The sequence below is a fragment of the Pimephales promelas genome, chromosome 19, assembly GCF_988280905.1.
Source record: "Pimephales promelas chromosome 19, fPimPro1.hap1.1, whole genome shotgun sequence".
In the NCBI taxonomy this organism is placed as follows: Eukaryota; Metazoa; Chordata; class Actinopteri; order Cypriniformes; family Leuciscidae; genus Pimephales; species Pimephales promelas.
In genome coordinates this window covers 30,045,068-30,062,962 of record NC_142787.1, presented here as the reverse complement: position 1 = coordinate 30,062,962, position 17,895 = coordinate 30,045,068, and the positions used below count along the sequence as shown (strand labels likewise).

General features: G+C 36.5%; 1 protein-coding gene across 2 annotated transcripts in view; it reads left to right on the top strand.

Moving 5' to 3' along the window:
- Nucleotides 1-7,384: 7,384 nt before the first annotated feature.
- Nucleotides 7,385-17,895, top strand: part of clint1b (clathrin interactor 1b) — a 28,915-nt gene continuing 18,404 nt past the window's right edge. The window contains exons 1-2 of one of the 2 annotated variants that reach the window (XM_039677054.2): nt 7,385-7,598; nt 16,537-16,641. In XM_039677054.2, the coding sequence (XP_039532988.2) occupies nt 7,558-7,598; nt 16,537-16,641 (146 nt within the window). In that variant the 5' untranslated portion in view covers nt 7,385-7,557. The remainder of the gene's footprint in view (nt 7,599-16,536; nt 16,642-17,895) is intronic. The other variant, XM_039677057.2, reaches the window with a different exon arrangement.

The window sequence follows — 17,895 nt, the reverse complement described above, 5'->3', positions numbered from 1 at the left end:
AGTTATAAGAATTAAAAATATCATTATTTACAGGTAAATTCAGGTATCACCTAAAATGTACACCAAATCTAAAAATCACACCGATCACATGCGCTTGTGGGGGTACTTCAGGCAGGATAAAATGTTTTGGGGGTACAGTACCCAAAAAAGGTTGGGAACCACTGCTCTAACAGACGCTTTCCTTTAGCGTCAGTTACATGACGCCGTAGGATCGCGTCATGTAAGTGACGCTAAAGGGCGCCTAAAACGTCAAATATTGAAGCATGGTCAAAGGTGACGCCTTGGGGTGAGAATGCGTTGCAAATGCGCACCTTGCTCAACTCTCCTGTTCGAACTCGTTCATCAAAATGAACAAATCTTTTTCTGAGTCTTTCGTTCATTACGTTCGTGACTCGATAAAAGATTCGTTCGTTTTGATGAACGAGTTCGAACAGGAGAGTCACGAACATGCATCTCAGAGCAGAGCAAGGCGACCATTTGAGCTTATAAAACTTTTGGATTTATTTTTGAAATGGACGATCGTTTCGCTTGATAAGACCCTTATTCATCGTCTGGAATCGTTTAAAGCCCTTTGAAGCTGCACTGAAACTCTCATTTGGACCTTGAACCATTTGGTTCCCATTGAAGTCCATTATATGGAGAAAAATCCTGGAATGTTTTCATCAAAAAAAAAAACCTTAATTTCTTTTCGACTGAAGAAAGAAAGACATGGACATCTCGGATGACATGGGGGTGAATAAATTATCAGCAAAAGTTGTTTTAAAAGTCGATGGTCATTTTTTTATTGTATCTTTTGTCTGTTTATCAGTCAAACTTGAGAAGTGTTAAGAGAAAATGAGAACACCCAGCCTCTAAAACACTGCCAGCGTTTTCTGTGACAGGCTAAACTGCGGGCAGCTGTTCAAACAAAGGATCTGAGTATAGACTAAGAACATTACAGCAATTGTAATTCAGCACAAACAGTCCATAACAGTGTCGATTGTTTCCAGCTTGTTGTAGGTACTGTAACAAAACTCTGGCATGATGCCACGCATACAGTGGTCCAGTGGGCAGTTTGCCCTAGAGCGCCAAAACATACAGAAATGAACCACAACCGTCTTGATTTCCTGATTTCTGATTTTACCAGACGGGGTTTCCAGGGTTTTTAGAAACTTTTTTTTTTCTCTTTTTCGGGGTCATTCTAAGGCAACAGTTAAATTTTACTAGTCGCACTTTTCTCACCTTTAATCACAATTAATTACGACATACTTTTGCCTCAATAAACTCTTATTCAACTTTTATTCAACACAATCTCACAATCTGAAAGTGCATATCTATACTACGAATGTCATTTCTCGTGCCATTTATATGCCATAAATGGTTTTTGCGTGCATATGCTATGCACTAAAAACGCCTTTGGTAGGTTTAGGGGGAGAGGAGTTTGTGCGCATTACATGCCATATAAAGTGCGTATCATTTCCACGCAAAAACTGCGTATCATACAGACGCAAAAACTATTTTTGGCGTAAAAATCGCACAAGAAATTCGTTGTATAGATACGAACTTTCATGAGATCGGGCTCGCTTATTAATAGTTAGTCAGGTAGTTGTTGCGTTTAGGGTTAGAAATGTAGAATAAGGTCATGGAGAATAAGGTATTAATATCTAATTTATCAGTAGCTATAAATAAACAGCCAATGCATGCTAATAGGCTACTTCATGGTGAGAATTGGACCTTAAAATAAAGTGTAACCAATTGTTCTGATCCAATGACTTGATATAAGTAATAGGAATATAAAATAACTTTATCAGAATTTCATTATGTATATATAATAATTATATTGTGTGTTTCACAAAGCACACGAATGACTGTGAAAATGTGGTTTGGTGTGATAAGCTGCCTTTTTTTCATATTTGGACTGATATTAAACCCTAAAATATTTTGAATGTAAAAAATAAAAGAGTGCATGTTATGGTACCTGTTATACCTGGTTTAAAATAATATTCCTACGTGTGGTAACGTTTTTGGACACTTAATTGCATGTTCATTGCAGTATTCAAGTACAGTTTTTATGTATATATCCTTTCTGGAACAGGGTTGAGTTAATACCAATTGCCTACAAACATGTTTTGGTTTTCCAGAGCAAGTACCATAACAAGTAAGCACAAATAAATGAAATAATTTAAAAATAAAATGTATAGCATGACACTGGTTACTGTTTCCATTTCTATAATTGGGCAGGCCTAAATGAATAGAGGTGATATATAGACAAATCATGCATTTCTTTATTTTGAGAAACCGCTTGTTTGGCTGTGGGTTTTGAAAGGGTTACAGACCTGAAGCCGGGACATAATTGGTGATCGAGAAATATTTGTCAGGTTTTATGAACGATAATGGACAGAGCTTGTTTACTCAGCTGAGTTTCCCATGGCAAATGCAGTCCAAATCACTGTGCGTGGTCACGGACATGGGGCTGTGTTTTTTCTTTTGCTCTCTACTATAGCAAAACAAAGCTGACCCACCAAAAAACAAAACAAAAAAAACATAAAACAATGCACATTTTCCCATTGTTCTTTGTATTTGTATGCCATATGGAAACAATTATCTTAAATACCATGAAACTGTGTGTGTGTGTGTGTGTGTCTGTGTGCGTGTTCATATTTTATTATAAATGCGATGCAAATGCAAATATCTTTGTCTTGTAGAGTTCAAAACTATGCCATCCCTTCATTGGCAGATTTGTCATTGTTCTTTTCATACTTTTATTCAAAGATGCTTTTCTTTGATTCATTTCTTACCACAAATGAACTTAAGTTGTTGTTGTTTTTTCAAGTGGTATGCAATTTTCACATCCACATCCATATTATTATTCCAGAATGTTTTATTGCTGTTTTTTCTCTGTTAAATCTCAACAAATACGGTTTTATTATGCCATTACTTTACTACTATACATATGAATTATTGCACTAAATTGTAAAAAAAACAAAAGTACCATCAATGTATGCTACTGCAATAGTCGCTTTTTTTGTAAGGGGACCAAATACGGATGCCAATTATTTTTGTGTCATGAGTCATATTTTTTTTATTATGTGTAACCGGATAACAGGAATTTGAAGTCTAGGACTCATATATTGTGTATTTTGAGGTGTAATAGTGCCCTCTGTTGGGGAATACTGTATAATTAAACCCTCAGTTAGGACACTTCAGATCTGCACAAGCTGATAAAGAGTCTTCAAATCAAGGGAATTTGATCAAATTAATGATCAATTAAATAAAAATGAACATACTGAGTCAAATGGAATTTGGAAATGTGTTATGGTTGTTTTTATATTGGTTTTAGTCTTGTCATGTGCTTTCCCACTTTGAATGAGTCGAAATGAAAGCATGAAGCAGCCCTTTAATGGAAGATCATTTTTCCACACTGTTTCGCAATGTGGTTCACAGTTATTGTGCATTTTTAGAATGATAAAGTATGAAACTAAGACTAAAACAAAGTGAAACCATGATATTCAATTGCGTTAAAACCATTACACTACAGTGAAATAAATAGTACACTAAAAATGTTAATATCTAAATGAATTGGTTTTATTTAAGTCTGAAGTATTATTTAATATCAAACTGAATGCATTAATTTATATATACACTCTCAGAAAAAAGGTACGAAAGCTGTCACTGGGGCTGTACCTTTTCAAAAGGTACACTTTTGTCCATTTTAGGTATTAATTTGTCTGTTTTATGTGCTAATATATACATTTTATGTGCTAATATGTAAATTTTTGGTGCTAATATGCACATTTCAGGTACTAATATGTACATTTTAAGTGTTGATATGTACATTTTAGGTGTTAATATGTACATTTTATGTGCTAATATGTACATTTTTGGTGCTAATATGTACATTTTAGGTGTTAATATGTACATTTTATGTGCTAATATGTAAATTTTTGGTGCTAATATGTACATTTCAGGTACGAATATGTACATTTTAAGTGTTGATATGTACATTTTAGGTGCTAATAGGTGCTAATATGTACATTTCAGGTACTAATATGTACATTTTAGGTGTTAATATGTACATTTTATGTGCTAATATGTACATTTTTGGTGCTATGTACATTTCAGGTACTAATATGTATATTTTAAGTGTTGATATGTACATTTTAGGTGCTAATAGGTGCTAATATGTACATTTCAGGTACTAATTTGTACAGTTTAAGTGTTGATCCGATCATTTTAGGTGCTAATATGTACCATTAAGGTACAAAAGTGTACCTTTTGAAAAGGTACATCCCCAGTGACAGCTTTTGTACCTTTTTTTTCTGAGAGTATAGGTGTTAGCGATTGAGTAAATTGCCAAGAGGCCATGTGTATATATCTCACACCTCATCACAGCTTTTCCATGCCACAGCACTTTCTCAGTCGGTGGGTCCACGTCTAAGTGCCTCCCGTGGACATTGTTTACCACTTTACCCCTCCCGATGGCCACACCACTACTGAATACTTTATCGGCAGCCACAAAACAGCCTCAGCTGTCAATCTCTGCCACTCCTTTTTGTTAATCTGATCAAATGGTTCCTGAGTGTCCTGACATCCTCATCTAGACTTCAAATCTGCCTGCCCACAATAGTCTCTCAGCTCCCTCGGGTGCTAGACTTTGAGGACATTAAGTGCCGTCTTGTGTCTGTTGTCACTCTAGACAATCGATGTTTCTTGCTTGTTTGATTGTCATCAGGTTAATGATTTATTTATACCATGTGTTTATGTGAAAGGTTGCCTTTTTTATCTCCATCCGAGTCCATCTTTAAAATCTCAGCGTTTCACCGGAATTCACACATGGAGGCAATATGACACAGACTCTTGAGAAATGGACCCTGAATTGGAGACGACATCAGGAAACGGGTGGCCTAACCTTCACAGATGTCCGCTGTCCATCACAAAGACGAGCGTGATGGAATCGGGATGCCAAAGTGCTGCAGGATTAACAGACTTTCAAGGATGGCTCCTTTCTGCCATTTTATATTTGGGCTATGAAGGATCACAGTGTTTTCTGAATGCGTGGATGTTGCTTTTGACTGCTGTTGATAGGCGTGCTCTTGTTGAAGGGTGTACTGGAAATGTCCATTAAGTTTTGACGGAGACATTTGGGGAGCTTTGTCCCACTTTCTAGAGTCAGAAGTTGAAAGACTATCTGCAACTTCAAACTCAATTGCTCAACTGCTGATTTTAGCAAAATGCTTGCAATTCACAAACTCTGTGATAAATATAATCAAATATATCTATTAATCTATGAAAGCGATTATCATGCAAAAGTGGATGGCGGTATGTGGATTTGGCCGTAGACATGAAGCCGCGGGAAAATATGTAAATAATTAAAGAAAAACAAACAGAGTTCAACACAATTTCATTGGAAATTCATAACTATGTTGGCAAATTGATGACTAATTTATTTGAATTCATACAATTTAATAAGTTTTGTATGTTTATGGGTCGGGTTAGTGGTGGACCTTGTTTACTTTTTTTTTCCAAATTACATATGCTTTTGTGAATTCTATTTTAATTAAAATACTTGCATAACTTACACAAAATACTTACGTTTTGTAAACTTTGGACAATCTCACTGATCATTTATCGCATTCTCTACTAATTGTGTGGATCATTTTGTGTTTGTCCGCACACACAATATATATATATATATATATATATATATATAATTATTATTATTATTTCTTGACCTTGTTCAACCGTGTGGCGTTTGTAACTCAACAGGTGAGAAAGGCCATATGTAGCTATCTAACAGATTTCATTCTATTGTTAAGGGTCATTTCATTATGATTGTTGCAGATCTGTGCTAGAATTTATTTTCAAGGAAGAAACGTGGCGAGTCAGACTGAGATCATTTCCATTTAAACTGGTTATATCTTCCAAGCCTAGTAGTGAATGTTTTATGAGCAGTAGGAGACACCAATTCACCCACACAAAGCACAACCAAAACAATGTTCTTCCACAAAATTGTTCTGCCCTAAAACTGTATTGGTGTCAGAGACTGTAAATCAAAGAGACCATCAAATTGCCAAGATGTTCCCAATTGTGCACAGACACACACTCGCCTGACTCTATGGCTCTAAAATAAAATAATTAGCATTTTTGATCATAACTTTGGAATACCCAGAATATCCTTGAGTCAACCACTGCACTACAAAATGTATATCTCTGATTTCATTTCCACCTATAATTTTTTCCACCATTTAAAATTTCCTAAAAACCTAGCTTTCAGACTCCAATAGGTTGTTGGTCAAATTGTTACCAAAATAGTTACACAGTAGCTAGGGATGGTGCAAAACGTTCTCAAATGAATATAAACTTTGATTAAGTGAATTATTTGGTCAGGCAGCAGCCATTTAGGATTTGACATTTAGCCTCTGCTGAACACAATCTTCAATCTTAACACACAAAGACAACAGGACAGTCTGAGGATGATGACGCAAGGCTTTTGTAAAATTCCACCGATAGGGGCACAAAGTAACGCGGGGTAACACTCTTGTTTTAAATACTTAACTTGTTGTATTTACTAGTTACTATTTCAACACTATACAGAGAAAAAAATTAGCAAAAATCTTTGTAAGATATCACTGAACATTTATTTAACCATAGCAAAAGTACATTTTTACTTAAATTAATTTTTCATGTCTATTTTTTGTGTTTATTTAAAATTAGACAAATTTGATATTATTTTAATCACCATTAGTTATCATCAAACATTAGTATATTTTTAATTATTAAAAAATGCCATTATTTTATATGAAAGAGTTAATAATTGTATTTTATTAAGAAAATATTTTGGTTTGACTTGGTTTGATTAGATAGCATTTTAAGCTGTTATATGGTTATGTTACAATGTACCCCACTTATGGGGCATGTTGTCACATGTTGTTCACTTCCATTCTTTCAGGGTAAATCAAGAAAAAAGTATACATTGTATTAATAAAACAAAACCACATAATTGTACTAGACATGTGGTTAATTAATGTGTGTGTGTGTGTGTGTGTGTGTGGGGGGGGGGGGGATTCTCTAAACCCTAAGTAGATTTACACAAATTGACAAAGTCAAAAAGTGTTAAGTTGTGTTTTCAGTTGGGTTACCACCATTATAAAGTGCAGCCATGCAAAGTTCAATTTAAAATCTTCAAAGTCTTAAGAAATAAAGAATATACCTTATCTGTTTCTGCCAAATGGATTAACTAACCTGGAGAAACCTAGAATAAAAATCTAAAACGGCATTTCATGGCCCTTTCGGTGATTAACAAAACAAGTGCTTTGCGTTTCTTCGAAAAACTACATTTCCCATGATGACCACATCTGACGTCATGCCCGCGTCCTCTCCATCCTGACGCACAATACGCGTCACCGTAGTAACCGTCCGCTCCACTGTGCTGCTGCTGCTGTGTCGATTAGCGCTGGAGAGGCGGAAGGGGCTGAGGGATTCTGTTATTATCGGTAACAGATATCCGAGTCCACCTGTGTTTTAGTGCGGACTGGACGACGAGATATTGAGGCGGAGAGCCCCTGCTAAAGCGCCGAGATGTTGAATATGTGGAAAGTCAGGGAGTTGGTGGATAAAGCGTGAGTATGCCCGGGCTTTTGCTTTCTAAAGATTCTTGTGTGTCGATGCGGAGGCCCGTTACTTATGAAGGTGCGGATCCCGTGACGTCACACCCTCAGCTGATCACGAGCAGCACACGGTTAATATAACAGTAGTCTGGGTCTTATTTCACAATTTTAAACCTATTTATGACCCCTTCCCGTTGAAGCCTGTTCTTCTATTAAATCCACACACGCTTGTCTTTCCCTCTTCTCTGGGCTGTGTTCCAAACCCTAGTGAGCTCAGCTGCCTACTTAGGCATCATCTCTGGGCATGACAGGAGTGTGAAGCATTTTGGAGCACAATAGGCGCGTTTACCTTCATATAACGCTTTAAAATGTTGACTTGTTAGACTGTCCACTACTTTGTCTTTATCAAATACATTCTTCTTATCTATAATTTTTTTCTTGCCAACAGTGGTAGCTTTACCGCTAAAACATCTCTTTAGTCAGCAGCAAATGAGCTTGGACGGTCTTTGACGGCATATGTCCAATTGTCAAAAATGTTTTTTTTGTGTGTGTGGTGTGTCTGTATATAATGATGGAGTTTGTGTTGTTCAAATGTTATACATTTAGACGGTTCGCTGGCCCGTTATACATGCTAGCTAATTAGCCTATTAGCTTAGCTAAAGGCACCATGCTAATTTCATGTGGTGGTGAATGGATAACGGTATCGCTCTACCTTAACATCACAACACACTTTAATATTTTTGTTGTTGTTGTATTTTTAATTACAAACTTGACGATTCAGCTCAGCTGTCAACCCTAAAATACAACGCCGAATGACCTGTGGGCCTTGTTTTGATCCGTCTGTGCTCTTCACCTGAAAATGAATGAGCTTTAATTCAGTCTTTTACTCTGCAAGTGATGTTCTCTATTTATGGTGCAAATTAATGAGAAACATCATAATTAGTCAATATTAGACCAGCTAAACCCAATGAAAAACTGCATGGCTTTTCTCAAGTTCTCAAAAAGTTAGAGCATGCATGTGCTTTATTGATGGTCACAACTAAAACTAGATTGACTGACAGACATTATTTGTCTGTATAACATAAGAAAGTTTCCAACAATAATGTTATATATAGAGCATCCTGTTGCTTGACTAACCAGCAATAGGATGCTTTACTTTGTCTGCAAAATGTTACCTGCTACCAATGTGATATCTTGACCCTGGTGTACATTTTTCCTATATGACTATTTATCTGCTGGTAACATCATTATATCATTTAAAGACCAAACAATAGCTGTATCTTATAGCTTCGTATTGTTTTTATTAACGTGGCCTTTTGGTGAATTGCTGTGGAGGTCTCAAACAAAAACAAAAAACAGACAAAAATGGTCTCTGGAAGTTTGTCTTAAGTTTTTTGTTGTGACATTCCCATGACCTACCCAGAAACAATGATTTGATTGTTTTAAGTCCAAAGGTAAAAAACCACAATAGTTGGTGAAAACGAACCCATGAGAATTACTTTTTAACTCATTGAGAATACATTTCCTAATCCAAGGTATCAAGGAACATTTTAACTGTGTTCTTTCTTGTCAGTTTGCCCCATTTAGTGGAGCATTGCTGTTTCTAAATTGATTAAAAATCTGCATCCGAAACATTGGTGCATCTCTAATGTGTAATGCTTTCTGTTACTGTAAGAACTGCTTAAAGTGTTATTCTACTCATCATTTTTCTGACTCCCTGACTGTTCTTCTGGGTGTCTGTTGCACAAACAAGCCCCGCAGTCAAGTTCCTGTAATGTAATGGATGCCAAGCGCTGAAGGGATCTTTTAGGCATGCATGAATTCAGCTGAAAGAAGGTGGATATTGATATAGTTGGCCTTTTCATTGTCATTCATTGTGTAATGTTGGGTTTGACTGTTTTGTATGTCCTTGCAGTGGAACCACATTGATAAATAAATTGGTACAGGTGCTGGCAGCTTTTGTTGAATTGTGTGGAATTGTTTGTGGCGAAACATAATGTTGCGGTTTAGCATAGTGAATGTGACGTGAAAACAATGCCGACTGCTGATTGGTCAGAGAGAATCGTCACCATTCACTGTCATCATTGCACGCGAATATCCGGAATAACCCCGCCATTTATAAATAGTTTGGCCAGAGATAGTAACTAAACTTATTATTATAATGGCAATTAGTCAAATTATGCGCAATACAAGCCCTAGGCTATTTAACCGGAGCGAATGAGATGAGTGAGTGACAGGAGGCGGGTTTGTGTCACTTCGCCGTTGGAGAGAAGAGAGTGAGAATGCGCAGCTGACGTTATTGTATCTCGCTGGCAACAAAACGGACCGTCCATGAAGAAATGAGACTGACCGGCTGGTTACTGATCATGTAGAAAAATGGTCGGTCATGTCCAATGATTTACAATCTGTTCCGATTTCCAGTCGTGTAGTGTGTATTCCAGCCTTAAATTGCATGGTATGAACATGTTGTTTAGGGAAGTCCCTTTGTGTCCCTCTGTTATGGGACTCCAGAGATTGAATTTTGGCGAAATGGAGATGATCCGTTGTTTGGCTGCTGGGAGATGGTTTGGAGTGATGCATAACCTCAATGACTTGTTTTGGTAATCCACCAACATTTCAACAACCTACAGATGAGAATCATAAATTAGGCTTAAATCCACCCTAGACTAAACTGTCCAGCATATTTCCAACAGAAAGAGTGAAATGCCATGTTAATTTTCCTTTTGCATGCCAAGTCATGACACACCGCATGGACTTGATTATGATAACTGCAATAGCAATTAAAAATATACGATTATTCCAACTTTGTATTTCTTGTGTTGTGTTTACTGCGCTGTCTAAGTTAGAGTTAGCTGACACCTAAAGGGGCAACAAGCTTGCGGTTTGCACCTGGCACACACTACAGTGGAAACCATTCTTCTTGTTGAGAAAGGACTTTGTCCAAACCCTATTTTAAAGTTATTTGCTCTGCTTCTGTTGAATTTTAACAAAGTCTTCAATTTAACGTCAGCATCAGCACTTCTAGGAAAGTTAAAGTTGAGCCAAAGGTGTGAGATTGGTTTCTTACTTTCAATTGCCCAATATAATTCATCATCACATATGGTTTTGTTTCTTTGTCTAGTTTGTATAATAATAGAATAGTCTAATAGCAAATTTACTGTACTATTCTACTAAATGTGATTTTGAAATAGCTTGTTGTAGGTTATGTGAGTGTGAATGTCCAGGTTGTCTGCGTTAAATGTGTTCTTCTGAATACTAAAATATTCTTCATTGATGTGGATGTCACTGGAAACTTTTAGTACATAATCATCAATAGCTGGAAAATTCCATGGAATCATAAGTGAGATTGATCAACAATTAGTCTCCCGTTTATGTTAGCCAGTTTGGTCAAATAAGGTGTGGTAAATATATTTGAGACGAATCACAATGTATCAACATCTTGGTGCGGATCTGCGAGAGCTATTTTCGTTAAATAACTTTACAATTTCAAAATAACAATTTCAATTAGAATGTCTCGGATGTCAAAGCCTGCGAGTTAAATCACTTCAGTTCACAGTGAATGCATTTTAGATAATTTCAACATGACATCATGACTTTTGCGTAAACATACACGCCACTCCGTCAAATGTCCGCGCGAAACGAAGCAAAATGTAGATCTACAACTGGGGAGCGATCTTTTTTTTTTTTTTCTAGGATGGTAAGGGAACACTCATAAATGCCATTAACCCCAGTGACGGTTAGGTTTAGGGACGGGGTTGAGGTAAGTCATATATTTATATATACAGTAATAACGTTAAGTCAACGGCGTTCATAAACGCGCTTAAAAGCGATTATGCGTCTTGATGGCACACCAAAAATGGAAATATGAATTGGCGTGTCATACATGCGCTACTTCATGAGATCAGTCTGATAATTTAATGCTTTACACAAAAGCAATTCTATTTTGAATATTCAACTTTTAATTTAAATGCATACACAATTAAAAAAAATTGCTGAACGTCCGTGTTTTCTTTTTAAGCTCTGTGAACCCATCTAAATGGTTAATTATAAGTTCAGCTGGATCACTTGCATTAATATAGTCAGATATATTTTCCTTCGGCTTTCTTTTAAAAACATTTATGGAAGCCACAGTGTTTTTTTTTTTCATGCATTGTTTCAATTCATGCTATCTCTTAATCTTCAGCAGAGAAGTGAATCAAACTCTGCAGATCAAACCCGGAGTTGACCAAGAACGTTTATTGCAAGCATTGTGAACTTGGCTTGGATTTGTTTGGTTTGGTCTCCAACTCTGAAACCAACTCTGAATCTTAAAGTTTGTTCAACTAGCTTCCTGTAACAGGCCGATGAGCTTTGTGTGTGTGTGTATATATATATATTTGTTTGCTGTTGAGTGAATCCAGTGGTAGCCTCAACTCAGAATCACCCGTCTCCATAATTCACTCATCTCTTGGGACTTCTTTCTCTAACTTTCCCTTGTCCGGGTATCACGCTTTTCATCTCTTAGCTGGCGCTTTCGTTCCCTCTCCATCATACTTATTATAAACCGCCAGCGTCCTCATCTCCATCGTAAAGCTTTAACCAGACCTTTGCTTCCCTCAGAAGCTATAGGTAGTCTTTTTAGTCTGAGGTGGCGGAGCAGGAAAGCTGAAACCACTCAGAGAGCTTTCATGCGAGGCGTCTTGAGTTTGTTGTGGGTTTTTTTTTGGTTTTTTTTGCAGGCCATATGCTCCACAGTGAATGTGCAAGTACACCCATTCATTTTTAGCGAAGAACAGCAAAGGAGGGAATAAAAGAAGTGGAGAGTAAATCTCGGCAGGCCCATAGAACAAAGAGGCTGCGGATGCAAAGGATGGCAAGACGCCCCTACGCCTGTCTGTGCCCCTTTCTCTTTGTGCGAAAGAAAGCCTGCCTCTTCTGCTTTTGTCTTTCCTGCATATTGAATATTCCAGTAAAATATGTGCAGCACAGTACACAGCACCGTACGTGTGTCTGGAATGTATTCGTGTGTGTGACTGCTCTACAGGCCGCTTGCCTGCATAAACCCACATCATTCATTATTCAGTTGCCTGAGATTTTCCTTGTAATCTTACGCCAACTTTGCAGCGTTCTCTCTACATGTTTGAGTCGCATTGATTGCCATTCCCGCTGTCGTGAACTCTTACTTGGCATTGAAGCAACCGATTTGTGGTCACACTAGTGAATTTGCTTCTTGAATGCCTGATTGGTGATTTGGATTTTGAACATTAGCATTTATTAGGTTGACTTTTTTTACTTATTTACAAAAGGTTATAAAGTCTCTAAAAAAAATCGGATAATTTGACCATTTATGACCAGAAATGTTATGTTGTAAATTGTCAGATGGTGCTACACCCAAAAAAAAAAAACTTCTGTCAAAAATAATTACCTTGTAAAATATGTTTTAAGTCTTTTTGTTGAAAATAAACAATGATCACTCGGTATCGGCCATTTTCAAAACCGATTTGCCGATAAAATAATTTTATTTTGAAATGCGCTATATTTGTCTCTAACGCAGCCACATCTGTCGGAACTTGCAACTCTGTAGACTAAACTTATGTCCCCGCACATCTGACTTGTTGGGAGTCACGAGTCCGGCAGACCTCAACGCAGAAAGCTGAAGGCATTGAAAGTTTTTGTCTCTCAAAGTTAAGGCAGCAGCTGACTATGCCGAAGAAGCAATAAATTACTACATGGAAGTTGCAAAATATCTCAATATAATAGAGCCTTGTGATTTCCGTGATGCAGAACACCAGTCATAAAAACAGAATTTACTGTATAAAGCGGAATATCATGAAATTTGTCAACTTTTTGATGAATTAATAAAATGCAGGTCAGTACAAATCAAATCGAATTTGATTTGAGAACCAAACAACTTGATGTGAGAAACAAAGAACTTAAGTAGCATCATCTCACCTTTAAATTACAGTTACCTAACTCTAGCATTTTAAAAAAAACTGTTATAGACCTAAGCCTATACTTGTTCACTAATTGTGCTTTATAAATACATAAAATGTATACAACAAAGATAACATTAATGAGTTGTTTTAGAAATATGATCACAATACAAAGATTAATAGGTCTTATTTATAAAATATGAGCAGAGAGAGTTTATAAATTGTATATAAAAACGTTTGTATGGATTGAATTAGATGACAAATTCACATGCTTATTTCATGATTCATGCACGATTTACTTATTCATTATGCGCGTGTTTTATTAATAAGACCCAAATATTGTATCCACACAGCCCTGCTCAACGTACAAATACATGATGTAAGGAAGCTGGAAGAGGAATTTAAGTGTGGCTTTTTATGGAATAGTGCTGGTTAAGCAACTTAACATTAATCCTTGCCAGCTGCCACACAGTTAGATCCATCTTTCAGTCATCAAAACCATATGTGCAGCATTTGCCTCCATCTGAATAGTCTGAATTACTTTTGAGGTTTTGTTTTTGAAAGTGTTTACAGATTGAATTTGCTCTTCTATTAAGTCAAACTGGTCCGTTGGAACGACCACGCCACCCACAAATCCTGAAAGTGACGCAGCTGAGCGGGATTGATTTCCTTGTTGCCAGTTTTTGCTGAAGTCATTGATTTGGATCAGATGTGATGTTGGCTCTCTCTGACTCTTCAAATGATTGTGAATCAGCTACGTTGTATTTCCAGACCACCTGCTTCCACGTTCCAGCGAAATGCATGTTGCCCACCTGCTCATCATCCAGCACCACTTGACTGTCTTTAATAACTTCCAGAAGTCCACTTCCACTCTCCCACCCTCTTTGCCCTTTGGGACTGTGAGAGTGAGGCGGAAAAAGCCACGTTTTCACATTAGTAATGATTATGGAAAGTGTTTGCAGCTGTTTTGAGAGTTTGCATTTTAAACCTCTGGTGAGTGCCACCTCTGCAGTGGTTATGTGGTTCTGATTTCAAGTGTGTCATTTATCAAATGATGTGGAATTGATCTTTAATTTACAGGCTGTGTCCATCCATTTTGATTGACTATATTAGTAGGATGCACTGGCTAGTCTGGTCTTAAGGTCGTACTACACAAAGCTTACAGTCGGCCATAGTCAGGCCATTGTTGAGCGTCTGTGGGCCTATTTTCTTGCAGTTCTGCTCCGTTGACTCTAGTTGGCTTTTGGAACTGTGTGATCCGCAACATATTTAGAGACTAACAGTTGATCCATGTAAGACAAAGAAAATCAAACTTGTGTCTAGTGCCAGGCGTCGGTGTTATATACTTAAGAGTATATAAAAAAAAAAGGCGGTTGCATTCTTTTAAAGCTATACGATAGTTTTGGGAGTCATTATTCAAAACATTTAAATGCAACAAGTAAGAACCGATGTTGTTTGTATGCATGTCTGACTGTTTAATAAAAAAAAAGAAGAAAAAAAGGAAACAATGCCGTATGCATTTTATAGCAGTGCAAAAATACATATTTTCATAAATGACTTAAGTGTTAGGGAATTTATTTAAATACACATCGTTTTGGACCAATTTGATGTAATAAACTAAGCAATGAACCCTGTCCTTACACTCATTATACATAAATAAATGCATATATAAATTAATACCTTGAATGCAATGTGTTTCTCTGGATAAAAGTGCCCCAAATGTATAAATGCATAAACAAAAAAAAAAAATAAATGCAAAAATAAATGCATCCTTGTTTGATGTCATGTGAGAGCTATGGCAAAAAGGGTGATCTATAAATCCAAAAACTTGACTTGTAGCCAAGTCATCATCCTTTTTGCTGAGTTAAGAAGAGCAGTTCAGACATTTTGTTGAACATCTCCTATTCGTCATTAGGGTTGCAAAATTTTGGGAATTTTCAAAGATGAAACTTTCCATGGAAATTAATGGAAATTTAAGTGAATTAACCAAAATTTATGGGAATAAATGGGAATGAAGTGGGAATTTTCAAAGTTGAGTGTTGAGAAAAGGATGATCAGTTTGGTAGGATAGTCCAAGTTGAACTGAACAGAAGTGAACTATTCCTGAAGTGTAGTTTAAACATTTTCCCAGCCTGTGGAAACTTTGTAAGTTGATGAATGAATTTGCATTACCCTGTCTCTTCCAAACCTGTTAAAGAGTAGGGTCTTGTTAGGTTAATTGTCAATCTGGTCTTTGACCTATGATCATCTAGAGTTAAAACTGCACATAAATTATATTTAATTTCTCACTTTCTCCATTTGACTGAGACTGTCTATTAATCAGAGCACAGGAGCAACTGTTCTAGATTTTTATTTCCAATTCCAAATAAAGGCACATCATTTCATTGTCACGTCCTCCTACGCTTCCTCACATCTAAAGTTTTGTGGAAAACATAGCACAAAACAAGTTGACATGAGTATTAACCGTTAATGATGTGCCCTGCTCTCATTTTCCTATTCCTTGTCGCTAGTTATTATAAACCACGAAGATCGGTCTATAAGTTGGCCCATTGCTTGAATCTGTTGGTCGGGGAACAAAATGATCTTTCGGATCACTCCCGTTAGGCCAGACAAGTGTGTAACCAGGCAGATTTTATAAAATATTTGTTTGTTGAGAAGCTTTTTTGGACTTTGTTTTCTTCATATATCTTTTTGGCCAGCATAACTTCACCATTCAATCTTGTAGATTTTTCCTAGTGTTTTTCCCCATTGACTGGCAGGTTGATCTACAACAATGTCAACGTATTGGCTTACTCTACATAATTGCTCAGTAGATTTAACACTGAACAGACCTCTCGGGCTTCATCTGAACGCATTTAAACCTTGGCAGTCTGTTCTCTTCTATCAGTCCAAAATACATATCAGTCAACCAAAATGGACGTGCTCGAGCGAGTTTTTCCAACACCTTCATGTGCAGCAATATATTGACTTGCGTGTCTGTGTGTGTGTGTGGTTGTCTGGTGTTTATTTGTGGTTCTCTGTTTTTCGCTGTTTCCCAGCACCAATGTTGTGATGAACTACTCTGAGATTGAGTCCAAGGTTCGAGAAGCCACCAATGATGACCCCTGGGGCCCATCGGGTCAGCTCATGGGTGAGATCGCCAAGTAAGTGCTCGAACTACTCAGTCTTCAGGCATTCAATGACTCTTCTCTGAATTACCACAGAGCATTTGTGTTGGGCAATTACTGCAGAATTACGTTGATCTCATCATTGATAGCTGATGATTTCATTTGCATTGCATCATGGCATAGACTTGTAACTCATTTAGTGACTTATATTTTAAATTTGTACAAAACAAGTGTACATTACATCATTACACTACATTAAAATCAGAAACGCGATGGATGGTTTGACTATTTGAATATGCCAAACTTTGTGTTGGAAGTACTGATGGTGTTAGTACTTTCAAGCATATTTGCTAGGAATAATAATAACTTGAAATATGTGGAAAAATATACAAACATCTTTAAAGCTGATGTTAAAGATTGTCAGTGGTATAAATTCCTGTTTTCGAAAGGTTAAAAAAAACTTGCCAGATTATAATATAGTAGGGCCACACGTTATCTAAGAAAATGTGATGTACGTTATCTTGTTAAAGATTGCGATATTTGCTATGCGATATGATTAAATAATGCTTTAAGTGTGTAAAATCAATTTAAAGAAAACTAAAAATGTGATAACCAATATACTGTATATTTTTGGGAAAAGAAAGAATCACTACAACTTCTGAAAGTGACCAACAGTGTTTTAGCATTGCATAAAAATAATGTCACAAATCTGACGATGTCTTTTCAACATCAATGTAAAACAAAGAAACAAAAAACTATTTAAATACCAACAACTCTTTGCTAAACTTGATGGACATATATAGTTATATATATAAAACACCTGAAACTAGAGGTGGATGATTAGTTATTTTTGATATTTGAATGTATCTGTTATTAAAAATAAGAACGAATAGGCAAAATACAAACAATAGGACAAATACAATAAAATAAAGATAAGATATAAATGAAATTTTAAAAAGTTTTTTCTGGTTGGCCTACATTAGATCTTTTCTCAGTGCAATTCAATTGAGAAACAATATCAAATGTACAAATAAAAGTCTGTATAGTCTTCCCATGAATTAAATATTGATTCATATTAAAGCTGCAAAAGTTATTCAGTCAAGAGCAGAAGCTATTTTCTCTTTTTCTAATGTTTTTTACAGACGGCTGCAGGTAAACTGTATTAGGCTGTTGTCACTTTAAGACTAATGCACGGATCTCATTGACAAACCATATTTCTTTCGAAACTCAGTTGCCAAGACAGGCATTTCGACAACTGTGTGTATATTCGACCGTTCGAGTGCAATAAAG